The following is a 27,974-nucleotide window of genomic DNA, read 5'->3' as shown; positions in this document are numbered from 1 at the left end:
TTAGAATTATAGATATAATTCAGCAGTGACCAATGTAATATAATAAGCTAGTTAGGGGCACTTTTCCCTCTTTAAGAGGTTTTTCCCCCTAACCGCAGTTAGTTCACTAACTATGGTTAGTGACTACTAAGGTTTTGTCACTAGGACAAAACCTTATCTTTCTCACTTTGAGTTGTACTCACTTACTCTATTCTATTGCAACTACGTCTTCAGCTTCCAAGCTTCCTGCTCTCTCAATCTCTCTTGCTCTCACTCACTCCCTTCTCCTTCATTTGGTATCAGAGCGGGTTCAAGAGCCTCTGGCTCCCTGATCCCTCAACGTACTCCCCCTGCTCCAACTTGTCCGTACAGTCCGTATGACTGTACGGAATTCGCCGTCTGCCTCCGTACGTGTCGCCGTCTGCCTCCGTACATCGTCACCAGACTGTACGGTTTACCGTACAGTCCCGTATAGTACTTGCTCGCCGTACTGTACCTGCTAGCCGTACCAGCCGTACAGTATCTGCTCGCCGTACCTGCGCAGGAATCTGTACATTTCTACCGTACAGCGCCGTACATCGCCGTACTTGCGCAGGAGCACCTGGACAACCTTGCCGTACTGCCCGTACAAAGTGTACCGTACAGTCCGTACTGTACCGTGCCACTTGTACCCTTCCTAGTTTTGCGTGCACTTCTGTACTTTCAGATCTGTGCTTGCAGATCTACACCGGTTGCCTTCAGCCACAGGTGTTCTTGGGCAGGCTCATCTTGTAGAAAACCATAGTTTGGTGCAGCTGTCTTGGAGTACATTTGGGGCATTTTGTATATTGCAGACATTGCAATCATTGTGCAAGTTTGGAGCTACATCTGGAGCAAAATTGCAGATCTAGTCTGAAATTTGGGGCTTTTGTTTAAAAATTGAAGATTTGGGGCTTTTAGTAATTTTGCCCCTTTCTGGCTGCAATTTCTAGCCACAAATTGGGGCTTTTGTGTTGAGAGAGCATTTTTTGGAGTATTCAGTACATACTGCCTTTCTTGGAGTGTTTGGAACACTTTTGGCAGATTTTGGAGAGTGTTTGATGCTTGGACAGATTTCTGACAGCTCAAGTACAGAAATCTAAGTTGCATATACAGCCCGTGCTTGGCTGTGTTTTTGGGAGTTGTGCATTTTATTCCCAGTAAGGGAATTCAGCTTTGTATCTGCTTCAATCTCTTTCTCAGATATGGCCCATCAAAATCAGAATGAGTTCCAGTTCGGTGGTCTTTCACAGGAAGACAAGTTGGATGGTACCAACTACTCCCTCTGGAGTTTCATGGTACGTAATATTCTGATTTCTCGCAATTTATGGGATTATGTCAATGGGGATGAAATCCGACCAGCAGATATTGCACCTGCTACCCCTCCTCAGCAAGGAGGTGGAAGAGGTCGTGCACAGGGTGCAGCTGCAGGACAAGTTGTTGGTGCAGCTACAGTCAATACTCCAGAGCAGAAGAGATGGGATTCACGGGATGCCTTAGCCTTGTCATGCATCTTTCTTTCAGTGAAAAGATCAATCATTCCGCATATCCGGTCGTGTAAGACCTCCAGGGCAGCGTGGGATATTTTGGAAAGCATGTATGCAGCACGGAATGATGCCAGGGTATCTTTCTTAAAAAGAGAGTTGAGCAATACACATATGGAGGAGGGTGACTCCATGTCAGTCCACCTCACAAAGCTACAGGATCTCAGAGAGCAATTGTTAAACATAGATGAAATTATTCCTGATTCAGAGATGATTACAACCACTCTGAATTCTCTTCCTGAGTCTTATCTCAGCTTTCACACTTCGCTGAATTTATCATTGAGGGGGGGTGCAAATCCTCTCACTTTTCATGAGTTGATAGGACTTCTGCTTCAGGAAGAGCAGACCAGGAAAAATTTGGCTTCACGTGCAGGTGAACAAGCCATGCTCTCAAAATTTAAATAAAAAACAAAGGGACAGGCAAAGACAGCAGCAAATCAGCCTTCTAGTGGGTCAGGACAGCCTTCACAAAAGGCTAAAAGTGATGCAAGTAAGCCCAAAAACAAGGGTTTTTGTCACTACTGCAAAAAGCCAGGTCATCACATAGCAGAATGCAGGAAAAGGATTGCAAAAGAAAAGAAAAACAGCTCAGGAATGGCTGTTTCAGATTCAGCCCCTTGTGCATCTGACAGTGGGGATGCTACAGGCAACTTTGTTGGTCAAGATTATGCCTTTTTATCTTGCATTTCAGATTCTAGGTTGGCTGTTCCAGATGCTCGGGATAGTACAGCCTCTTGCAGTGATGATACATATGCATTTTTGACTTGCAGCTTTGACTCTTCTACAGATGCATCTGCTTTCAGTGTTAATGAAACACTGAACACATGGTATTTTGACAGCGGTGCATCCAAGCACATCACTTCTAGGAAGTGTCTTTTTACTTCCTTGCATCCACCTCCTGTTGGTAAGAAAGTCACTTGTGCCAACAACTCCTCATATTCAGTACGTGGCACAGGAGAGGTTGAGCTCACTGCAATTGATGGCTCAATTCTCAGACTTTCAGATGTCTTATATGTGCCTGGCATAACCAAAAATCTTCTTTCAGTGTCCACTCTTAACAGAGGGGGATTTCAGGTCATCTTTGAGGATGACAAATGTGCTGTCCGAGACAGGGAAGCTAACTATGCCTTAAGGTTATCTGGTACTTTGCTGCGTGGGCTTTTTCAGCTTGATATTTTTTAGAAAAGAGCAGCCCATGCTCTGGCAGTTTCTACCCCTACAGCTGCCATGCAAAATGCAGAATTATGGCATGCTAGATATGGCCACATGCATTACAACAGCTTAATGACACTTCAAAAATTTTCAATGGTTGATGCATTGCCACCTCTTGAGATACCTCCTCCACATGCCTGTGAAGGGTGCATTTTAGGTAAGTAATGACACTTCAAAAATTTTCAATGGTTGATGCATTGCCACCTCTTGAGATACCTCCTCCACATGCCTGTGAAGGGTGCATTTTAGGTAAGATGCATAGATTCCCCTTCAAAAAGGATGGTTCAGTTAAAGCTGTTCGCAAATTACAGCTTATACACAGTGATGTCTGTGGTCCCATGAGGACTCCGTCATTGGGTGGTCATCTCTACTTTGTCACATTTATTGATGACTACTCCAATTTTACTTGGGTTTATGGGCTGAAAAAGAAATCTGGGTAGGCAAGTATAAAAGGCCGCGCAAACATAGACCAGTGTTGAGGGACATCCAAGGCTGTGACTGCGGACTGTTGGCGGGATTTGCATGGAACCAAGAAGTGGCGAAATCGTTGATGACCAGGGAGCTTTCTTTGACCTCCATTAGTTTCGTGTTGTTTTTTTTTCTTCTCGATTTAGTCGGGTGATGCTCTACTTTCATACACAGGATCTCGTGAATGATCAGCCTGGATGAGGCTTTGATGATGTAGTAGGGACAGATTATGCCTGTGCATATGCCTGTGTGCTTCAGTCAGAGTCAGTTTGTAGGAATTTCCCTAGTATAGGGAAAAGCGCGGTCTAAGATATATGTTTGTGTTAAATGCCCGATCAGTGTGAATGTGGGATTGCAGGAATTCCCTAGTATAGGGAATTGTGTCAGAGTGTCAGTACACTGAATTGTGTCAGTTTGTAAATACAGTTTTCTAGCGGTGTTTAAAAAAAACAAAAAAAGAGGGAAAAAAAAAAAAGAAAAAACAAAACAAAACAAAACACCCATTGGACTGAATGGAAGCAGAAGAAGGGGCTTCCAGGAGGGACCCTGGTGAGTCAGGAGTCCGGCCGACCCAGCAGGTGTCGCACCCAGTAGCTCATACTTTATCTGGCAGGATTGCATTGCTGGAGGATGCCTTGCAACAGTTGTTAGCGCAGCAATTACAGGCCAATGCAGGGCAGTCCGAACTTAGGAGAGCGATACATAGTATGTCTGCCAGACCTTCTCGAGAGGAGAAGGGAAAGGCTCCAATGGAACCGGAGTCTAGTGTCCATACGGTTGAGCCTAGGAAGGCTAAAGTGCCAAATATTGCCAATTACAGACCGGAAAAGTATTCTGGTCGGATGAACGACCGTAGCTCCGATGTCATTGAGACCTGGTTACACAAATGGGACGAGGCGTTCGCCATTTGTGAAATCAGAAATGACATCAAGAAGATCCGTGAGGCCACCCACATGTTTAGTGAGGCAGCGGATCGGTGGTGGATTAAACAACAAAAAGATGGTATAGCATCCACTACCTGGGAGGGGTTTAAAAGAGAGTTCAGGAAGCACTTCTTACCTCCTGACGAAGCATCCCGAGCTTGGGATCAATATAGGAACCTTTGTCAGAGAAATTTATCAGTGGCAGAATACACTGATAAGTTTCGAGAGAGTGTAATGAAGGTTGACGAACCCCTGCCTCAATCAATTCAAGTGAAAGATTTCATATTTGGATTGAATGATCGAATAAAAATGGAAGCTCGGGCTAAGTACGCGAACACGCCAGATGATGCAATAGCTATAGCCCTGAACTATGAAGATGCCAAGGGCAGCAAGCCAAGTGGGTTTGCACAGCAGGTCGGAACCCAGTATGGGTATCCAAAGAAATCTGGGTTTAAGAAGAAATGGACTAGTAGAGGGAGTGGTTCTCAGCCGAGTGGTCAAGCCAAGCAGGCGAAACCGGCTGAAACTCCTAAACCAAGTACCACCATTGGAGTGAAGAGGAAAGTAACCCCAATGGCAGCCCGGGCTTGGTCTAAGTCTCCCTTGAACCCAGAACAAAGGGAAAAAGCGAGGAGAGAAGGCTTATGTTTTGGTTGCCTTCAGCCTCATCAGTGGAAGGATTGTCCACGTAACAAAGATCGTCGGATGGCTGAGATGGTGATCTCAGAATGCGACGTGGAGATGGAGGGAAGTCCCAAAGCGGAAGAGATGCAGATTTAGCTAGCGGGATCTTCTCAGAGGTTAGTACCTTGTTTGTTATGTGTGTCTGTTGCTAAGCTAGTGACGAGTGCACCTGATAACATCCTATCTAAGCCCGCAGCAACGGGGTATACAGCCTTTAATGATACGGAGTTAATTAAAATGAAAGGGCAAGTGGCCAATCATGATGTCATTGTGTTGTTTGACTCGGCGTCAACTCACAATGTGATTAACTCCAAGCTCGTGAAGAGGCTGAAATTAAAGACAAGTCCATCTGACTATGCGTATACGGTCAGGATGGCAGATGGAAGTTCAACTGAAGTATGGGACCAAAGGGTTACCCAGTTGGAGCTTCGGATTCAGGACTATGCTGAGAAGCTTGATTTTGAAATGACCAAGCTTGCTCATGCAGATATAGCCCTGGGTATGGCGTGGCATTCTAGGAAGAATCCAGCCTTTGATTGGAAAAAGCACATATATCAATTCAAGATGAATGATGTGCTTTACGTCTTGCGAGGTGAAAAAGATATACCTCAGGGACCGTTGGTTTCCGTGATGGAAATCCGAAAAGCTCAAGTAGAGTTTTTATTCCTTTGCATAGCATCAGTAGAGCCGGTTGATGATTGTTCGGCTAGCACTGATGTTATGCAAAGTGGTGAGATGGCCAAGCTGGCTAATCTTCTAGCAGAGGAGTTCTCTGAATGTTTTAGGGATGAACTACCTTATGGGTTACCTCCAGAGCGGAATGTTCAGCATAAGATTGAGCTGATCCCGGGGGCAGAACCTGTAAATAGACCTCCCTATAGAATGAGTTTTACTGAAGAGGCGGAGGTGCATAGACAACTGGAAGAATACCTCAAGTTGAGGTAGATTCAACCAAGTTTCTCACCTTTTGCTTCGCCAGTGATATTAAAGAAGAAAAAGGATGATACGTTTCGCCTCTGTATAGATTACAGAGCATTAAATAATATCACTGTTAAGCACAGGTATCCGATGGCTCGGATTGATGATTTGTTAGATGTATTACATGGAGCCGTGATTTTCAGCAAGATAGATCTTAAGTGTGGCTACCATCAGATCCGGATTAGAGCCGAGGATGTGCATAAACCGCTTTTAGAAGCAGGTTTGGTCATTATGAGTTTTTGGTAATGCCCTTCGGACTTACCAATGCTCCGGCTACATTCGTCATGCTTATGAACGATTTACTACGTCCGTATATCGGAAAGTTCGTAGTACATTTTATTGACGATATCCTGATATTTAGTAAAAGTATTACTGAGCATCGTGAACACTTAAGAGTAGTGTTCAGTACTTTGAGGAAAGCCAGTCTTTATGTAAATAAAAAGAAAACTATACTGTGTATGGTTAGGCTTGAATATTTAGGGTTCATATTTACTCCACAGGGGATAGAAATGGATCCGAAGAAAGTGGCTGCTATACTAACTTGGCCAATCCCTCAGAGTCTGACCACGTTGCGATCATTCTTGGGATTTGTCCAGTTTTATAGAAGACATATCAAAGGATATTCCGGAATAGTATCGCCATTGACTGATCTGACCTCAGATAAAGTACCTTTTATTTGGGGACAGAATCAACAAGAAAGTTTTAACACCATAAAACAGGCTGTGGTCTTAGGACCGGTGTTAAAAATAGTTGATCCCCAGAAACTGTTGTTCCTAGAAACCGATGCAAGTGGCATTGCGGTAGGAGCAGTCCTCCTTCAAGAGGGAAGGCCAGTAGCCTTTGAAAGCAAGAAGCTTTCTCCCTCTCAAAGGAATTGGCCAACTCATGAATTGGAGTTGTATGCTGTTATCCATGCCTTGAAAACATGGAGGCATTATTTGTATGGTTCAGAGTTTTATGTGGATGTGGATCATGATACTCTAAAACATTTTTGTAAACAGCCTGACTTGAGGGGCCGCCAAGCTAGGTGGGCAGAGCTCATGCATGAGTTTAATTTAACGATTCGGTACCGAAGAGGAAAAGATAATAAGGTGGCTGATGCGTTGTCTCGCATTATGCACAACCTAAGTTTCACGGTATTAGAGAGTGCTCTAATGACCGAGATTAGAGAAACTCAGAAAGTGGACGAGTTTGTCCAGAGCTTATGGCCTAAGGCTCATGTGTTAAAACCCGGGGAAAATGAAAAGGATGACCTAGCATCCAGAAAAGGCCAAACTTATGCAAGATATACCATAAGGGATGGTATGCTAGAAAGAAATGGCAAGGTTGTAGTACCTAGTCAGAATGGTCTCAGGCAGAGAGACATTCGACAGTGTCATGATAGCCCATGTGCGGGACATCCAGGGGTCGAGAAAACATATGATCTCGTAAAGCAAGATTTCTTTTGGCCAAAGATGAAAAAGCATATTCATGAATATGTGACACGGTGTTTCTCGTGTCAGGTAAGCAAGGCCGAGCGGGTGAAGCCACCCGGACTTTTACAGCCCTTGGAAATACCACTAAGTAAGTGGGATAGAGTAGCAGAGCTCAACTACCAAATTTCGCCACCAGTGAATCCCTTATTCCGAGGAAGCTCAATCTCAATAGTGACAGGAAATAGAGCATTTAGTTTGGCTAAACCAGTTTGAGAGTTATTTTCTTATGTGCTGACAGAGGATAACAAAGAGTGCATTCTTGCTTCCATGCACTTGACAGGAGAAGCCATCAGTTGGTGGGACAAGGGCATCACCCTTCGAGCATGAGGTTAGTCAAGCATCAAGCCATGTTTTTGGCCCATACCACAGGCAATCAGGTGTTTGGCTAGACTAGGTATAGGCTTGCTCTAGGTCTGGGTCTCCTAAAGAGTCGACCCCGCACGATGCCCGTGAATGAGCCCTCAGCACATATATATAGACCTACACATAGGGGTGTCCCTAACCTAAGGGCACCCTTACACTGGTATAGACTTAAGGTCACAACAGAACCCCTTTTTAGAGGGTAACCTAACCTAATCACAATGCCAGCTCATGCTATGACCTTGAGGTCATAACAATGGCAACCATTGAAGAATGCTCCTTAGATCTGGGCTTTGTCGTAAAGGTGTAGACTGTCGTATGTTCCTCAGTCATCGGACTTAGAGAATGAGGTGAGCACCACTAAGATGAAGGTGAAGGTGGGCATTCTGAAGTGTAGCCTGATGAGCTAGATGTCAGAGTTCAGACTTATATAGATACATTGCATTGGATGATACTCCAGGGAGGCTCCTAGTTAGGAGGCTTCTCCATCATGGCCTAATTGTAAGATGATGGAAGTTAGAGGGGGTGGTCTGGCTGAAGCCTTTTACGTGGAGACTGGGGATCCTCCAATAGATTGAAGGAGTCTGCATATGCTCGTGGGAGATCAGGGGATGAGTTATCAGGTCCAAAATTAGTTGGATGGATTCATGTCAGTGCAGATTTATGTGGATGCAAGGTTTGATTATGGATGATGCCGGTCCATTGACAGGTTGAAACAGGCCGTGAATTCATGATGCTTGGCAGGATCCAAGCTGTTCTAAGTTTCTGAAAGGGACAATTGGATGGTCATTTGTTATTTGGAGGATGGGTTCTCATTTGCAGAGTTGATGAGACAATGACTTCATGGATGAACATGTTGGAGATACCTGGAGTGCTCAGGGATGCTGGCATGTTCATGACCGGGAATTTGTGGTGCTATTGGTTGTAGGTGCTGCATGGAAGATACTTGTGTACGAGGGTGCCTTACCTGTATGGGGATGGGGTTGGAGAGGAGCAGGAGCTGTGGGTCCAAGGACCAAAGATTGAGGATGTATTGAAATTGTTCCAGAGAGCTCTTCTAAGGACCTGATGGAGCATCTACATTGACGAGTGGGTGTTGGTGGCATTGGGCTTGTGAGAGGGGGTGTTGAGATCTAGGGGTGACCTCCACACTAGTGAGCCCACATATGAAGAGGTCATTGGGGAAGATGAGCAGCAGCATGAGAATGAATCTGAGAGAGGCCATGTGGGCAGAAGAGAAGAATGCCATGGGGGCTGAACTGAGAAAGAAAGAAAGATGTGTTAACGTCTGCAGAAGGCCTTACGGGACTATAATACAAAGTACATGCAACACAAAAATGACGACTACATCAGGATAGTCAGAGAGTCGAGGGAGTGCTTAGTGCAACAACTACTCCCGAGTTGTTATAGGCATAGCTACATTCTAGTATCATAGTAAGATGACCTTATTTACATCAGTTTAAGACTGAGAGTCTTTAGGCTTAGATTTGAAATCCCGGATCAGTGCTTGTCCATCGCTGTAAACCGTCCACTGTCGTGCTTTCCTTGCTTCCTTCACACTTTAATGAGTTCAATGGTTCTTTGTTTAAGTTGGTTCGGAGTGAGCTCATAAGATATCCAATCCGGAGAGAGAGAATAGGTGAGAAGTGGCTTTGTTGTGGGTAGCCTTTCTTGTTGCGGGTAGCAAGGAAGGCTGCACATTGGCAGCTCATGGAGCCAGAAAAGGCAGCCAAAGGGGTGGAGAAGGTATGTGCTGAGGCTGAGGATCAGCCATGTGGGCAGCGATATGGACTGCCACAAGGGCTACAGAACAGTCAAGCCGCTTGGGCTGGGATAGGGCTGGAGCAGTCCTGCCAAAAGGCAAGGCATGCGGGCTGAACTCTGAGAGAGAACAGGTGAGTTTTGTTGGTTTGTTGTAAGGAAGGCTGCCACATGGGCAGCACATGGATCCAGAAAAGGTAGCAAAGGGCCTGCTGTGGAGAAGGGGGTGCTGAGGCTGAGGCTGAGGCTCAGCCATGTGGGCAGCCTTGTGGGCCGCCACAAATAGGTTAGAACCTTAACTTCGTTACTCGTCTTTGAAGCTCAAGCAAGAATGGATATTCAAAAATGACTCTTAACATCAGTAGCACCTAGTAGTGTGCCAACGTTCCCTTATGGTGAGGGCACTTTTGTCTTGAGTAGTGGCAACAGAGTTTAGTCAAATCACCCTTATTTAGGAGAAAGATAGGAATAAATAGAATTTTATAGGTTGAAATTGTCTAAAAGTCTTGGAATTAGCTCACTAAATTACCTTTGGGGTGATTTTGGGGTAGGATTAATTAAAGATAAAAAGAGGGGTAGGTAAGTCTTTCTCTCTATTTTTCTACATGGTATCAGAGCCCCAAGGTGTTCACAGCACTGAGTTCAGCCAGTTTCTCAGAGCCTGCTCCGCTCTTCTCTATTCTTCTATATTGGAAGTCTATGTGGAGTGTAGGATATCTCTTTGGCAGATATGACATTGTCTCTTGCAGGTCTGAACTTCACAGAAGCAAGCAAGCTTGAGGCAACAAACTATCCATGGTGGAAGCTCAAGGTAAAGACTCAGCTCATCACCAGGAAGCTATGGAAGGTGGTGATCGGTGAGGAGAAGGCTCCTGCCTCTACTTCCATTACCTCAAAGAAGAAGATCCTCAACTATGAAGGTGAAGATGACAGCGAGACGCTAGACTGGGAGGAGAAGGATGCACAAGCACAGGTTCCATTGGGATGGTGGTAGTGGACAGTGTCGTAGTGTGATACCACTTATCTAGAAGCCACAAGTTACAACTGCGGCAGAGGCCTGGGAGATCCTTTGAGATCACTGTGAGACCTAAAGTTTGACTCATGTACTTAATCTTCAGTCTCAGCTTCTCTCTCTATGACTTAGTGACGGAGATCTAGTGTTGGGTCATCTCACAAAGATCAAAGAGATTCGGGATCAGTTGGCTATAGTTGGCACCAATGTGGATTCTCAACAGTCAGCGGTAATGTTACTGAATCAACCCCTCATCTTTACCAGAGTTTTCATCATGGTGCTCACTCATGGTAAGAGGAGTAGAACATGAACGTTTGAGGAAATGACTTCCTTGTTGATTCAAGAAGAGATGAGGCAAAAATTGTATTGAGTGGATAAGCTTGGATTCTGTATTTTCCATGAACATGTCACTCACTGCTGAGTGTGCAAACGTTACCTAAGAGATGCTTGGAGTAAGCACTAAGAAAAGCTCTTCAATCACCACATTTGCAATTGCTGTGCTAGATTGTGTCATCTTTGACTTTCCCTCCTTTTTTCATTGATCAGCCTTCTTCTGCTTGCAATTTCTTGGTTTCACCATCTAAAGAGTCCCTGGTTATCCTTTGATAAATCCTTGGCATCTTTCTTTTTCTGGGGCTTACCCTTGGCTTTAAATGCATTCTTGTTACCACGCTCTTCTTTGCTCCTTCTCCTAAAATAATAATGGGCCTGTATCCTCGAAGGTAATTGGCTTCAATCATTCTCTAGGTGTAATGGTTTTGATACCAATCCATATTATCTTCTTGGAAGCTTATCGAGCGAAAGCATGGGCCAACTGGTGGTTGTTCAGCTTATTACCAACTGCCAACAGTTAATCCCTTAGAGCCTTCACTTTTACAAGGAAGTCATGTATAGACTCACCTTCCTCCATCACCATTGTGAACAATTGAATGTGGAGCATGATGATCCTCCTTCTATTTTTAGTTTCATAGAGATCCTTCAAGATGTCCCACGCTTCCTGTGCCATCTCTGCTAACTAGATATGGGGAATTACCACATCGGTACTTGTTCCAATTAACATGAGAGTGCAACTGCATCTTGCAGCTTCCACTTCCTCACCTTGTTTGGATTTCCCAAAATCATAATCTTTGTAGTCAAATCCCTGGCATCAGCAGGTCTCAGCTCGGTTCCTTCTGTTAGCTCCCATGTCTCCCTGGCCACTAGATGGCTCTGAATCTTCAATTTCCAAATTTGATAGCTGGTTCTGTCCAACTTTCCACGCTCACTAAAATTTGGATGCCATGGTAGGGTGTACATGACCTGAAGTCCATAGATCCTTCCTGTACACACTCCAAGCTTTGACTAGAGACACACCTAAATGTGGAAGCTCCTTCCTTCTTGGCAAGGCCACCAGATCTTCTGGGCTTTGGTACCATGTCTGAGAAGCTAGGCCTGCACAAGCTACTAGATTGTGATACCATGACATAGAAAGAAGAGCTTGCTTGCTACAGCAAACTTGAAGACTTCCTGAAGATCACCAAACTTTAACAGAGACCACACTCACAAGCTAAGATGTGAAGAAGTGCATAGCATGTAGTACAGCTGAAAACGTGTATATAGTATGCTCTGAAATAGTGCGAACCCTGGTACTACATGGGGACTCAGCTTACTGTAACTCCTTGCTGGAATATATGCCAAATGGGGGCAGAAGGCCCCTTTATATAGGTGAGGTAAGGCAGCCCCCACCCCTCCAAAATTGGCTGACCAGGCCTGGGATCATCCTGATCAGCCAGGACTGATCTGTCGACCTGGCCGACAGGTGACCCCACCTGACTAAACCATGTGGACCTCGATCTGCTGTAGCAATTTGGCTGTCTAGCCCTGCTGGCTGACCTGCCTTTGGCCGATACAAGGATGTGGCAACTCATATGGCTTGACACATGGCTCTTCTTCTGCAGCATAAGGCTTCCCTTCATCCACTAGCCCCTTCTGATTTTTGGATCCATGTGTTGCCCATATGGCAGCCACACACTCCTCCATCTCATCTGCCCCTGTGGCAGGCTGCTTCTTCTGCCACATGGCTTCCTCTCACCCTTTCCCATGCTGGGTCATCCTCCCCATGTCCTCATTTGGGGGCTCATAGGTGAGCGACCCCTAGATCCCAACACATTTTGTGCTCGGTTTGAGGAGCTTATTCCTGTCCCAATTGTCAATGTCTTGAAACCAAGGAACTTTGCCCAAAACAAGTAAATTCTGCCCAAAAAATCTAGTGACGCATGAAATGTGGTCTTGCAAATGGCTGATGTTCCGAAATTGTGTGTGTGTGTGTGTATTCAATCCTCATAGATAGTAGAGACAACGGATGTTGGTTCACCCACTTGTTTGTCTGATTTCTAGCAACGCCCTGTTAGGTATAGCTGGAAATAAATCCTTCGGTGGTAATCTACATAATATCTTTCTACATGTCTTGCAAAAATACTGACTTCTAATAAAGGTTTCTAGCTTCAATTATGCACTATTGTCTAAAGAGCAACGAATTTATAATTTATGTTTGTATGCGATAAATATTTTCGTGTTATTGCAATTTATTCTAAGACTGAGGCAATTTATTCTATACTGAAGCTTATTTGGCTGCGTGCTTTTATATATTTTTAAAGGAAGAATTTGAGAAAATTGTGGCGGTGGATGGAAAGACAACTTTATGCAATAGTGCTTTTGAGTCCTTAAAGATACGTCTCTTTCGTATTGCAACAATCAATGGTGGCAACTCTATGCAGGTATCCACAAATTGTACATCTGGCTCACCAAAGATTGTACTTGTCTTTATCATTTCCATGCCTATGATGACAGCCACCTTGGATGAAAATTCTAATTGCAAAAGTTATCATCCTTATCTTTCCCAAATAAAAGTGAGAATTGCTAAATTATGTGGTGTTTCATGGTGTCATGGTGTATATCTTACTGGCTTTTGTAGGTAGATTAGCAAGTTGGGATGAATGTTAGTCACCCACCTGGTGGGGCTGTATAAAATACCTTGATTAAAACAGCAGTTGTACATGTTTAGGTTTTATGCTTTGCCTCTCATCTCTAAACCTGAAGCTCAGGTGATCTAGTTTGCAGCAAGCTGCAGCCTGCAAGTACTCAACTTTGAATGTTGAAATTTAATCTTTTACAATCTAGTCCATGTTTGAATCTTGAGACTTGATGTATGATGTATTCAGGACATGAAATTTGTTGCCTTGCATGTTGTTGAAACTTCAATGCCGCTTCCAATTCCGATTGCACATCATACGTAGATTGGTGCACATTCCAATTTCCTGTGTCCACTATCCAAATTCAAAAATTTGCAAAGCACATTGCACATTATTGCACAATGCATATTGATGAATTATAATTCATGGATGCACATTGCGTAAAGATATTTGTAGTCTGGGAGTGAAGAAGGAAGGGGCATTGGCTCCCAAGAGAAAAGTACGCCTTGGCTCCTACGAGAAAAGTACCTTTATATCAAAACTTTGAAAACAATACAAAAAGTCAACTATTTGTGGGCTGTTGAAAGCAAACGTTAGCTATCTTGCAGCTTGCTTTGCGCGGTCCCTGCTAGAAATAGAGGCCTTAATGCCTAAACCTTTAACACAGCTGATAGGTCTAGGAGACTCTTAATTTAGGCCCAAGTTACACAAATGGTAGAGCTTAAAAGCCATGGCCATGAGTACTGACATCAATGAAGAGGTCGTAAAAGCTCTCCCTCTGCAAGTATGCATAGTCATACTCCTGCAGTACGCATAATCTTACTTGTCCTGCATGCATTCTCGGCCCACCTTTATTTCCTATTTGCAGAACAACATGCTCTAGCAAACAAAATCAACTAAAAACCTGTGCGCATTAGGGTAGGGAAGGAGAAAGTAAAGAATGTGGAACTAGTCCACCCCCTTTCAAACCGAAGTGGGATACGAACCTCTGCAGCCTCAATTAAGCATTTGCCTTATTTTGCTTATTGAAGTCTTTTCCCCCCCCCAACTTTTTCTTGGTGGCTCTCCACTCACTGTTTTCGCAAGGTAGTGGCTTTGGATGACCTTCTCTAGATGCAACGCGCTGACGCTCTCTCTCGACAATGCTTAAGTGTTGAATCGTTTTGTTGTTGAGCATCCACCTATGATCGAAGGATTGCAACTTGAGCATTGGAAACTTCTCATTGAGTTGCTTTATGACCCAATCTTTTTTGGTGTCATCTTGCTTGCAGACATCTCCTTAAATTTGGTCATGAGGAGGCAGTGCATGTGGTTTAAGGCTATCTTGCACTCTGCCTTGGCAAGTAGCAAAGATAGAAAGCCTACTAAAGGCGGCACTTTTTCAATAACACTCGTAGTATTTGATGGGTGAGCAAGAAACAAAATTCTATCACTCTTTCCTCCATTGAGCCTGAGTATATGGCAGCAAATGCAGCAGTATGGGAAGCGATTTGGCTTCAAATATTACTTGGTGACGATTGGTTGTGACAACCAATCATGCTTTGCTTTGGCCAAGGATCCTGTGGGATCATTCTAAAACTAAGCACATTGATATTAGATATCACGCCTTCAAACTTAAGTTCTTGTTGTCTCTTTATAGATTGATGCTCTTCTACAACTATGCACTAGATCAGAGCTGCTGCGCCTGCTGCTCCCGCTGCCCCTCCTCCTCGCCTCTCTTGTCCAGCCCCCCATCACTTTCCGCCTCCCCTCCTCCTCCTTGCTTCCGCCCATCCCGCTGCCTCTTCTCCGCATCCTCCCTACCCGCCTCCTCCCGCATTCACCACGCCACCCCTTTGCCTCCCTCTCCTCCCCGCCTCCACTCCACCACCCCTCCACCTCCTTCTGCCTCCCTCTCCCCCGCCTTCACCCCACATCCTTGCCACCTCCCCTCCACCCCTCTTCTGCCTCCTCCCGCTGCCTTCTTGCCTCCCTCCCGCCTTCTCGCCTCCTTCCCGTCTCCTCCTGTTGGGATATCTCAAGGTATATGCCCCAGGCACACCTTGGTTTCTATGTGTGTGTGCTAGAGGCACAGTTAGGTGCCCATAAGCACTGTTAGGTGGTGGTAGAAGCCACATAGGATGATTGAGAGAATCTAGGAGCAGATTGAGGAGATGATTGTGGAGCTCTGAGGTCATCAGTGATGTCAGTGATCATGTAAAAGGTGCCTACTTAAGGACCTCACCTTTCTTCATTCCATAAGCAAGAATTCTCAGTTTGTGTTCACTCCATGCTTTCCTTTCAGTTTACCAACATGGTATCAGAGCCCTTTGATCCTCCTTGAGCCCATTTGTGCCACATCATCTTCTTCTTCTCCATCTTCTTCTTCTTCATCTTCACCATTTCTTCCCCTTCTTCCCAAATCTTGCTAAAGCTTGTTCTCCTCCGTTTCTCCGCCATTCTCCAAGCCCTTCCAGCTGGAGATACCTCTTGAAGGGGCGAACTTCCACTTGCAAGATCATCGTCGCTGCTAGTCGCCATTCCACGAAAATCGGCGAACCTGTCTTCTACGATTTCTCTGTGTCTGCTCCATCTTTCTCTAATTCCTTTCAGGGGAAGCTTCTCCATACCTTGGGCTATCTTGTGTTGAAATCTGAGCAGCAATGGCTGCATATTCAAGGAGAAATCAAGCAAAAACCAGTCGATTTTGACGACGCTCCAGCCAACAATATCGCGTGCCATTTCGCCCAACCTCTGTGTTGGATCTTCTCTGGTATATGAGCTTTCTTTTGCTTCAGAAAGTCCATTTTTCTTTGCTTTGGAGAGTAAGATACAAGCCCTCCAAGTTCAGGCCTCTGTTTTGGACAGTTTGTGAGTGTGATGCTACATTAGATGCTACTTTAGCATTTCTAATGTTTTAAAGTGTTAAATAGCATTAGTACAACTGTGGCTACAGCTTTGCTTTAAGTTGCTACACCTGGATTTGCTTGGAAAGCTTTCATTTAGCCACCTCTGTGAAGCATGCAAGTGAAAGCATCATTGATTTGTAGTATGAAATTTGGTCACAAGTCTTTGCTACATTAAATGCTTATACTTTGAAGCTTTTCAGTTGTTTTTCTAGCCTTGTAAGAGAGAAGACACTGCCCAATTCTTGGGTTAGACCCTCTCATGGCTACCATCTTGAATATGGATAAGTTCAATGGTAAGGGCTTTCACACATGGCAGATGAAGGTTAAGTTTGCATTGATGAGGGAAAACCTCTGAGGCCTTGTCAAACCGGCTTCAACTTCTTCTTCAACAGTCTCCAATGCTGGAGAATCCTCAGCTCCGACACACCCGGCAAGAGATCCTGCTAGAGAGGAGAAAGCCTATGGCATCATTGCTCTTGCCTTAGGAGATGACTATATTCATCACATCTCTAACTTGAGTCTCCTTCAGAAGCTTGGCAGAAGCTTGACATTATTTTTGGTGCTAGCTCTCACATCTCAAAATTGTCACTTAAGATTGCTTTCTTTGAATTGAAGATGGTTAGTGGCACTCCTTTGGCTGCCCGTGTCAATTACATGGGGAGTCTCACGACTCAACTTGCTTCTATCAACTCTCCTATCACTACAGATGATGCAATGGCAGTGTTGCTCAAGAGTATGCCTGAAGATTATGATCATGTTGTTATCACTTTGAAAAATCTTCGTAATCCTAATCTTGAAGGTCTTATCTCTGCTCTTCAAGAAGAAGAAAGGCACATGGAACTCCGGAAAGGCAATGAGCCTATGCCATAAAAATCCAGAAGGGCAAGTTTTCACCTTGCAATCATTGTGGGAAGACTAATCACCTCTCAAAAGACTGCTTCAAGATCAATCCATGCAAACACTGTGGCAAAAACAATCATCATAAAAAGTTTTGTAGAGCCAAAAAGGAAGTTAGAAAGTGCCAATCTACTTTTAGTTTATGTGCCTCCACAAGATGAGGCATCCTTTGAAGATTATGCTTTTTAAATCATCTCCATATATGCTTCAGATCTCTCTTATTTTGAGTCAAGGTACTCAGCCTAGATAGTCCTCCAAAATGAATGAAATAAACTATTGTGTGTTTTGTAAACACCTCTGGTCACCATATGATGTAGGCCATGTGTATGTGTTTTGCTCCATGGTACCTCCTGCGGACATTGTGTGCATGTACATGCAGGGGAGATAACCATTGGAAGGTCTTTTTTTGTATCCCTTTTGTTTACCTTACACCCATGGGAACCCTTGCTAGCTTGAGATCCTAGCCATTGATAGATCCATGACCACCATGAGATGGCATGTGACACCTTGTGCTAGCTGTATCCTTAACATAGCCTGAGGCATTCCCTTGAGGGGGGGTATGTTGGGATATCTCAAGGTGTATGCCCCAGGCACACCTTGGTTTCTATGTGTGTGTGCTAGAGGCACAGTTAGGTGCCCATAAGCACTGTTAGGTGGTGGTAGAAGCCACATAGGATGATTGAGAGAATCTAGGAGCAGATTGAGGAGATGATTGTGGAGCTCTGAGGTCATCAGTGATGTCAGTGATCATGTAAGAGGTGCCTACTTAAGGACCTCACCTTTCTTCATTCCATAAGCAAGAATTCTCAGTTTGTGTTCACTCCATGCTTTCCTTTCAATTTACCAACACCTCCCTCCTCCCTTGCCTCCCCTCCGTCCCCTTTTCCGCCCCTTCTCCACCTCTTCTCCTTTCCCGCCTCCTTCTCCCTCTCTTCTTCACCCGTCCTCCCCTTCCCCCTTTGCTGGTGATGTTGCTCATAGGCCGCGGGTTCCCTTGGCTCCGTGGGAAGCCCTTTGGTGCTGTCCGTGGAGCCTGTGTGTAGTGTAAACTCGCCTCTTTCAGGCGGTGTTTCTTGTTAAGCAGCTAGAGCTGCTCTTAGCCCTACATTGGGTTGGCACTGGATCTCGTGACCCTTTGGAGCAGCTGCAAACCAGTCCCTTTTTCCTTTCTTGAGTTTCTTGGAGTTCCTAGCAATTGGCTCATGGCTCCTTGAGACCTTTTTTGAGGCCCTCCCTCCTTTGTAACCAGTTTTTAGTGGCGGGTAGCAGGTCCCTACTCCTCCTTTGGCTGGTTTTGCCTTTTCCTTTTCCTCCTTCCCTGTAGCGGTGAGTTTTTGCTTTGTTTTGGAGAAGAGAAACCTTGGTAGTGACCCTTGGTCTAGCCATAGGGGATCTATGACAGCACCCTTGAATCCCACAACCGTTAAGGTCCTTCTTTCTCCAGCCGACAGACAACAGGTGCAGCATGAAGTTCAAGGTTTGGCCATAGAGGCTCTATGGCAGCACCCTCGAATCCCACAACTGTTAAGGTCCTTCTTTCTCCAGCCGATAGACAACAGGTGTAGCATGCAATTCAATCACTTCAAGATAAGGCAGTCGTGGGCAGAATTGTGGGCCTCACACCCACAAGGAGACAAGTGAGAGAGTGGATCTAGGCGAGCTTGGCACCAGAAGGCGACCACATTCAGGAGGTCACCATCTATTTAAGAGGTCTTTTTCTAATCCGGCTGAGCTCCCCTGCCACCACCCTGACACTTGTGGAGCAGAGCCCCATCCTTCTTGGTCCGCATTTGGTGTACCTTTTCCCTTGGTACCATGGTTTTATAGTGGAAGACATGAACATGACACACCATGTTTCCCGTTTCCCATTGACGCTCCACTTCCCAGGGCTCCCAAGGTAATACATAACCATTCTCCCCTCCATCGGTAGAGTGTTTGGCACAGTGCTGGAGTTCCCGCCAGATTTGACAGCATCAGTGGTGGTAGACGACGGGGTCCCCAGGATCAGATTGGTGGTTGAGAGCCTAGAGTCCCTCCCAGGGTTGATCCTCCTCGAGACCCTTGAGGGGGGTACACTCCGTTGGAGAGTGGAGCTTTCTGGTTTACCATACCAGTGCCTTCGTTGCAAACAGATGGGCCATCTAGCCCAAAACTGCCCTCGTGGTCAGAGCCGAGCTCTTCGCTCCGCTCCCCTGCAAGATAGCCAGAGTCAGCAGGCCAAGGCCCAACACCCCCTCAGACAAGAGACAGCAGGAATCTTAGACCAAGTGGGTGACACCTTTAGAGGGAGAGTGGACCCAGGTGGGAAAGAAAAAGAAATCAATTAAATTGGCCCAAAAGCGCTGAAGGCAACGGGCTAGACGCAGGGAGAGAAAGAGAGCAGATCGAGAGGCACCTGCGGAGCAGCAGCTGTAGGAGCCCTTGGTTGGAGACCCCTCTGTCCCAGTGGTAGGGGCCACAGTTCAGACAGGTGATCCTCCCTTGGTGGAGGTCCGGCGACCAGTCACCCTTGCATCAGCAACACGCCCAGGAGCTTTTGATGTTGTGATGGAGGAAGCTGCGGAGGGTAGCCTGGCATCGGTTGAGGAGAAGGGGATCTAGAGCCCTGGTGCGATAGGGCGGACCTGTGACTACCCTTATTCCTCCCCACCCCCCTCCTCCTCGGACCCCTCTCCCTCTCCACGCCCATCCCCTCCTCCCGAGCTCCCCCCACACCCTCTTGCCCCCCTCGCTACTCCTGCTATGGCCATCCTTACCACTTGCCCCCCTCCTCCCCCCCTCGCCCTCCTTTCTCCGCCCCGCCCTCCCCCTCCATAGCAGCTTTTCAGCCTCCCCCCCTCCCACCCCCATATCGGACCTGCCTCAGCTCCCCTGCCAGTAGGCAAGGGCACGACTGCATTACCCTCTGCTTCCTTGTCTCAATGTCCTGCCCCCATTCCTTCTCAGTCCTCCCATTCCGGGTGGGATTCGGAGGGAAGGGGCTTGTCCTCTCGGTTAGTAGCTCCCAAACTCTAGCCTGGGCGCCCTTTTCCGAGGGACTTTTGGAGATTGGCGCCTTGGAATTACCTAGAGATCTCAGATTCTTACTCTCTGCCACTGGAGGTGACGCTCATGATCTTGTAGCCCCGAAAAGGGGGTTTGATCAACGTACTGGGCTCACAGATGCATCCAGTTTGGTGATTCTAGTGCGCCTCCAGAGGGTTGGAGAAGTGGACCCTAGTGGTGTTTGATGCTATGCATGATAGACAATTGGATGGGTCCATAGGGACTATATCTTTGGCACGCCCATGGTGCTGAAGTGAATTTCGAGTTCCCATGGTGCTGAAGTGAATTTCCAGTTGAGCTTCATGCGGGTGAAGCCAATCTATGGATTGATGGTAGGGGCTATCAGATTGCCGCCTCAGGCAAGGATAGATCATGCACATTGCTGGCCACTACAGAAGAGTGTTGAGATGTTTGCAATGGATGTCTCCTTCATGTTGCATTGGGCACGGAAGACTGGTGTTGAGCTGGACCCCGGTGTCCATCTTGGTACGCCGACGCACAAACATGGACTACTCACCCTCTAAACCCCCCTCAAAGTCACAAAAGGCAGTTTTTTTGGAACAAGCACCCACTCACATGAGAGTCTTTTTTCTTGCTTCCCCGTCCGCATGATGCATGGGCTCCACGACCGTGCATGTAGTCAGTGGGAGAACCTGATCCTTTGGCAGGAGTTGCAGAGGGCAGTGGTAGAGCAGATGTGGGTGGAGGGGCAGTGTCATTGCTGCTCTCCTGGAGACGATCCCTCACTGTCTTTGGAGTTGTTGTAGCGCAGTGAGGATCTGGATGGGAGCCCTCAGGATTATGACCCGCATGTAGAGCCTTCAGAGGGACTACACCTGGGGGATGGTGGCCTGGTTGACTGAGGGAGGTCACGCGTTCCAGATTGATGAGGTCTCTCCAGCTTGCCGGATACAGGTTCAGAGCATTCAGAGGATAGAGCTCCGTGAGTTGGTCCCTCCCGATAGCCTGGATCCTCATTCCCCTCCGGAGGATAGTGTGTGGGAGGTAGTAGCTAGTATCATGGCGTGCAACATTTGGGTTGCTTGCTCTAGTCTAGTGATGGGTGAGCATCTGGTTCCACCCTCGCGCCTTGCGCTCCACTTGGGAGTGTGGGACCCCAAGCTCTAGGGCGACTGTCGCGAGGCGCGCACGTTTCTGCAAGGCTGGGCCTGCAGGTTTTTTCTACATGTTCACTTCACGAGGGATTCGTTGGTTGTAAAGTCCCCCTACCTTGCTGTTAGCCCCTGTACCAGAGATTCCCTAGGCAGTGAGCTGGGTTTCTCTGGAACTGTCTGGTTTTCTTCTTTCAGCCTTGATCAGTTTTCCCCATACTCAGCACCTTCGGGGCTGCTATTTTGTATGAAGTTTTTCAAGCATCAATAGAAGGTTCCTTTCTTTGCCAAAAAAAAAAAGATATCACGCCTTCTAGGAAAAGGTGGTCTAGATGATGATTGTTCTACCAAGGACAAATATTCTCCTATAACCATTTTGCATTATGGGAGGGATTGTTGGGCTTATGCTCATCATGGATAGGATAATGCCATCATTGTTTGTGAATGAGTTCAGATCTCTAATTCAATGGAGGAGTCTAGGGTTCTCAAGAGGATAGTGCAATAATACATTACCATAGATGTTGCTACAAAAGCCATTGCTTATTTGTATTTTAGTGTTGTATGTAGTTCATTTCAAATTCCCAAGCTTTCTCCAACATTATGTTCTCTCTCTGCTCTCATGAACATAGTTTGGGGAAGAGATCATGGTGTGTGGCTTCTTTCTCTGCAATGCCTCTGCAATGCCTCTTTGTTCGTAGCGGCTCATGAGAGCAATCCATTGTTTCCATTGGGTGTGGACCCCTTGGAGAGAGGCAGAGTTTACTAGGATAGCGAGAGCCTTTGCTACTCTTTTGGCTAGTGCCACCACGATGGACTCTTGGAGAGAAGGATAGGTTCTATATCAGTGAGTGGGCCTTACTACATATCTATCCTTGCAAGCGCGATGATGTCAAATCAATATCCTATTGTCTTACGCCTAGAGTAGCCACACCAGGGGCTCCTCTAGAGGAATACCAGATTCCAAATGCGCTTTATCAAGAGGAGGAGGTTTAGTAAACTATAGCATAGATCTACTTGTGGAGGATGCTTTTCCACCTTATGGATGGGGTAGGTGGACAATAGATGCTATCCAGAGTAGTAGTGCGAAGATGCAAGCTTAGGTACATGATTCTTGATTCTTGATGATCAGTTATTGCTCCCTAAGCCCCATAGATCTATGGGAGCCAAAACATGCCTAACATGGGCTGGTTCCTTACATATGAGGGATGTCACGCTCCTACTAGATGGATGAAGGGCCTATTCAAGGATAGACACGCCGCTTCAATCATAGGCCTGTGGCGAGATATAGATGGGGATGCCTTGGTCTTCGGTGTGCACACTTGGGGTAGGTTATCCAAGTTTGTGGATGAGGATATCCTCTTGGATGCATGTTTTTAGGTGGTCAGGATTGTGGGTCACGTAGAGCAGTGTTTTTTGGCTTTGTCTGGTATTTAGACCCCCATCTGGAGGACATCCCTCTTGGCTCCTGTAATTAGGGTTTATGGGGGGTTCCCCATAAAATACTTACAGTGGGACCCCGGGGAGGGGGGGTCGATTGATGCTGGAAATGTGAGAAGGGCCTCTCTTTCTTCCACTACACTGTTGGCAATCCCAGGAGGTTCCAGCTCAGTGTTAGGGGTTGGAAGCCCTCCAGAGCTTCTCATTGGGAGGAGTTTGAGATTTCTGCAGATTTGTAGGATTTTTTTTGGGAGAAGGCTCTGGAAATCTCTTAGGAGTGTAAAACACTGCTTGCTTTTAGCTTTCTGTTCATGGAGGGGCTGCAGTAAATTAGTGGAAGTCCAAGTTTGGGGCTCCCTCTTCCTTCCCGTGTTGCCTCTCGGTTGAGGAGTCCCTCTGGGATACAGTTGTTTGGAAGGGGATTGTATGACTTTTAAGTAGATTTGCTCCCTCCCCCTTCTTCATAAGCTGGGACTCAGTTTATTAGATGCATAGCTCCTCTTAGGCTTTTTTGGTTCGACGTCATTTGGTTGAGCTCTGCTCTCTGGCCGTTGTTACCAGGATTTTCAGAGTCTCATAAACCCATCGGTCTTCTGAAGAATTTAATAAACTTGATGAATGCAAAACCCTTAGGTGGACACTAATTGTGCTTTATGATAGATATCCTTAGTCCAGATTAGAATTTTAACATATAGGGCAGTTTACCACATACTTAACAATGATATTGCAATATTTTGTTGCAGATTTTGAAGATTATAAGTCGATCGTCTGCTAAAAAAGATTGATTTGATGCTGCTCAAGCAATGCATTTTGTAACATAGTCAGCTGGAAAAACTGGTAGGTGCAGACAAGAAGGTACCCAAGGTTGGTGCTTCCATGAAAGTTTTTGGCGCTTCCTGAATGGGGCTAAGGCTCCTTCCCTTCAGATCAATGCTGTCTTTTTCTACTGATGATGAAGCTTCAGAGCTCTTATCATCTCCAACTTTAGATTTCAAGCCTAACTTGCAAAACTGTGGATGCTCAGCCCATGATGTATCCCACCCTTTCTCATGGTGCCCTAAGGGGATCGAGAATCCCATATTTTCCCAATACATCAAAATTTCAACTTTGTACCATGGTGGTACTGTGAGTACCGGTGGAGGTAGTCCATGACGTTGAATTTCTGTCTGGGATAGCCTGGTTTCTAGGTTATTTAAAGCTGTTCGGATATCCTGCTCTGAATACGTTATGTGCCCTTAGTAGCAAGGGTACTTTTGTTAAATTTCTTCGACAGAAAATACTTGTGTAGGGATCTTCCTCTGATGGTCATGCTCTTACTTGCCTCTCTAGAGTCTTTTTTAGTGGCCTTGGGGTAGTGGGTTGAGAGAGCAATTTACAAAAAGAAAAGACACTGTTAAACATACTATTTAATTCGCTAGTTCATCGTGGCTACGCTTGGGACACCATCTTTTGTTTTGAGTATAGTATGATTCCCATAGTTTATTCAGAAATGGTAAAATGTTATGCTTAGTGATATTCTGATGGTTTGAGAGGTGGTTTTTCAGGTCTTCAATATGGCAATACTTCCGAGGCCAGAACTAGACTTGCCGATTTTTTGTGCAGATTTTTTTTCCACCAATACTAAGCACATAATAGTGTTGTGAGTCATCTCAAATCCATGTTGGTGTCTTTTCATGCTCTGTCTGTGTCTGATTCTGAGCATGTAGGAGGAAGCATTTTCATTTCTGCCTTTTCAGCTTAGCCTTAGCTTAGAGGGTTTTGGACTGTATATTCATTGGTTCACCTTTTCATACAATTGCTTTGATATTGTATTTGTTTGGGCTCTTGGTTCCATTGAGTTGATCCAGGCTCCAGGAAAAGATTGGTTTAACAAATATTCCATCATCTGTGAGAGGCTAGGAGCTATGCGAGTACTATTTTTGCTCATGTTAGATGCTTTCAACGGTTTTCATGAGGGTGTCTCTTTCAAATAATCAAGCTTCAGGGTGACGAATTGGATAACGAAGCAGATAATTTCGATACATTTAGATTGGATTCCTCCTGATCTCACAGATTCTTGTATGGTATCTGGCATTCATGTGTGAGATGTGACTATCATGAGATTGAAACTGCACTATGTTGTGTTTTTAGAGGATGAGTTTGGGAATGTTCCTCGATTCATCTAGGTATATTCATGTGTGAGATGTCCAAAATCTCCCTCATCTTATTATCCTAGTGGGCTAGAAATTGCTTTACAATACAGTTAGACATATGAATCCTCAAAGGTTGCATAGTAATGGATTGAGGCAGGGCACCAAGAGAAGAACCTCCCCTTCTTTTGATACACAATCAGTAATTCCAGGAAGTTTCAGCTTAGCTTGAGAGGCTGGAGGCCCACTAGAGCTTCTCATTGGGAGAATTTTCAGATTTCAGCTGATTTGCAAAAATCGTTTCGGAAGAGACTCTGGAATCCCTATCGAATCTAAAAATTACTCTTTTCTTTTGGCTTTCTGTTCATGAAGGGATTGCAATGAACCAGTGGAGCTCTAGGTTTGGGGCAGATTTATTCGTTGCCTTTTTGACGAGAGTCTATTTAGCATTGCTTATGGGACTGCACATAGGCGAAGATCATTTGGTAGGGGATTGCTAGATCATTGAGCACTTTTATGTGTTCTCCTTTTTTCATGACGTGGGGCTCGGTAGCTTGGCTCTCTCTTTCAGGGCCTCAGGTGTTTGATGAGAGACATGACTCTTCCTGGGCTCTTTTGGTTCGACGACACTTGGTTGAGTCATCTTCTCTGGATGACATTCCTAGCCTTCTTTATAGACTTTGGCATGCCTCTGTGGATATCTTATGGGAGATTCTGGTGAGCATATCAGTGTGGCATATTTGGAGATCCAGATTCACAGAGGCTCTGGATGGTTCACAGGTCCACCTTGCACACACATTGCCTATATTTCAGTGGGCAGTTGGGGGAGCAGGCAAGGGTCTTCATGGGTAGTCTCTACCAGGAAGATTTCTTTCTTTAGGGAGTGGAGCAGCCCCCTATTCTTCCCAGATTTCCCCACAGGGTTGAGGTGGCACTTTCAGCTCAACCTTGGATTTTCTCTAGCTCTGATTTGGCCCTGTTAGGGTATTTCGCATGATGTACATTTCTGTTGAGCTTTTCTCTTGGGGGCTCTTTCATACTTAATAGAAGTCTTATTTTTTTCACCAAAGAAAAGGTCATTCCAAAGGGGCTAGCAGTCCTAAGTCAGAAGGAATCATAGAGTAATGGCCTGCTTTATGCTTGACTTACTTTTGGTTATGATTAGTGACCTCAAAGAGCTGGGTGAAGCAGTATCTGTTGAGGAACGCCTCTTGTGATTTTGATGATCAGCAGCATCTGCAGCTGTGCATGAGCTTGCAAGCTTCATAGTCAGGGTAATAATTGCAGAATCTCGCAGCAAGGAAGGTGGTGTTCAATAAGATGTTTTACAGTGTCTTTTTGGATGATCAAAGGGACTACATTATGTGTTGATGTTTTGCAGGGATCTCAATCCTCTCTATGATGCTGAAAAGAATACATATTATAAGCAGAAGTACTACTCTGGATTAATGCCGTTAGTGAACAAGTACATTGAGGTGTGGATCTCAAACCTTTAGGTTATTACTCCCTTGAGCAGTTTTAAATTGTTCTGTGTTTCTAGAATCATGTCAATTAGTCAGATTTCTTTTGAACTTGTTATTCGCCACACCCAACGTCTCTTCAAAATATATTTCCACGTACATCTAAAGTGAGAGCTGCATGCATTCTCCAGGTATGGCCATATCTGTATTGTACCTACATGCCAGGGCCAGGGTGGGTGGCTGATTGAGATCTTGTGCTTGCTTTAGCATTATAAGCAAGATTATTTGACAAGGATGTAGATATTTGTGAAATGATGATTTGGGTTGAAGATGTGGAACTGTTTCCAGAGCAATATCTGATTGAGCATCTACAGTATATCAATATTTGAAGCACTACAATCACACTTTTGAGAGAGAATAATACAATCTTCATTTGAATCAAAATTACAGTTTTCGGTGTGGATGTCTGTTCTGCAGCTGCTTCCTTGGGGCCAGAAGCTTACCACTGAATCGCTTCAATTCTTTTCCCCCCTTGTCATCTGGACAAAGCTTGAATCAAGGCAGGAAGTACGAGAGAAAGTTAAATTGGCATTCAAGGACTATTTGAAGGTGAATAGAACACTTAATTCAATGATGCATTCAGTTAGATGTATCCATGTATCAGCTGACATTGCCATTTTTGACATCATTCCCAGTGGTGGATTTGCCGTTTTTAATGTTTTTGAGCCTTATCTACAAATGAAATTGGATGGATAGGATAAAGTGCACATGGTGGTCCGCAGATACAAGCGCTGCTGTCACTTGCACGCCTTTTATCATCCATAAATTTTACCTGTTAATATGTCAATTTGATAGGCATGGTTGGAGTTGATGGACAAGGCTGAGCTATCAACAGATGCTCTAAAGATATCTGAAAACAAACGGGCTCAACATCGTTACCTTCTGTGGCGTGCAACAAAGGTGGATCTGTAAATCTAAATAAATTACCACCATGAGCAAATGGTGAGAAAGATACAGTTTGCTACAGTACTTGTGCTGGACTGCTTAGTTCCATTGATTGTCTGCAGGACCCCGGTCGGCCTCTTTTGCACCGTTTATTTGGAGAAGATTGGTGTGAGGTATTCTCTGGTTTTTTCTCAAAACTTGACTTAACTTTCTTGGAAGCATCCACTGGAAGGTATATTTCACATGAAGATCTTCACCTTCTTAAGCAGAAATTTCTTGGGTAATCTAGACTTGTGGGAGTTAGCTTTTGTAGACAATTGCAACAATTGAGAACAGCACTCTTTTACGACTCACTAGATGTATTGTATCCTGCAGTCAAGTCCTTGATACAGCTAGCCTATCTCTTGCAGGAAGCATGCTCTGTATATGAACTCCTGTGAGTTTTTAAACCTCTAGATGAGCATTGGTGGACAAGCTTCTGCTGTACCTCAAATGACTTCTGATTCATTAGGCTACAGAAAAGGCTGCTGTGATCCAGTTGGGATGAGACTGGAATGAGGGGTCCATGACACCCTTTATGTATCAGCTCTGGTCTAGCTTACTAAGCTCTGGTGCATCCCAACTGGAATGAGGGGTCCATGACACCCTTTATGTATCAGCTCTGGTCTAGCTTACTAAGCTCTGGTGCTCCTCAGC

The 27,974-nt window shown here is 45.3% G+C and overlaps 1 protein-coding gene across 8 annotated transcripts in view; it reads left to right on the top strand.

The window, feature by feature from the left end:
* HY2 (phytochromobilin:ferredoxin oxidoreductase, chloroplast / phytochromobilin synthase (HY2)) overlaps nucleotides 1-27,974 on the top strand; it is a 53,582-nt gene that overhangs the window by 9,791 nt on the left and 15,817 nt on the right. For all 8 annotated transcript variants that reach the window (XR_015542276.1, XR_015542277.1, XR_015542275.1 and 5 more), the window contains exons 2-7: nucleotides 13,051-13,170; nucleotides 24,289-24,383; nucleotides 26,255-26,348; nucleotides 26,811-26,942; nucleotides 27,189-27,293; nucleotides 27,401-27,451. Coding sequence is in view for 1 of the 8 variants with exons in the window: in XM_087386571.1 (XP_087242697.1) it covers nucleotides 13,051-13,170; nucleotides 24,289-24,383; nucleotides 26,255-26,348; nucleotides 26,811-26,942; nucleotides 27,189-27,293; nucleotides 27,401-27,451 (597 nt within the window). In the remaining 7 variants the exon portion in view is untranslated. The remainder of the gene's footprint in view (nucleotides 1-13,050; nucleotides 13,171-24,288; nucleotides 24,384-26,254; nucleotides 26,349-26,810; nucleotides 26,943-27,188; nucleotides 27,294-27,400; nucleotides 27,452-27,974) is intronic.

The sequence above is a fragment of the Dipteris shenzhenensis genome, chromosome 15 (genome assembly GCF_047967505.1).
Source record: "Dipteris shenzhenensis isolate YYH24624 ecotype China chromosome 15, Dip_SZ_1.0, whole genome shotgun sequence".
NCBI lineage: Eukaryota > Viridiplantae > Streptophyta > Polypodiopsida > Gleicheniales > Dipteridaceae > Dipteris > Dipteris shenzhenensis.
Note: the sequence above shows the minus strand (reverse complement) of the source record. Positions and strands in the feature narration are given on the sequence as shown.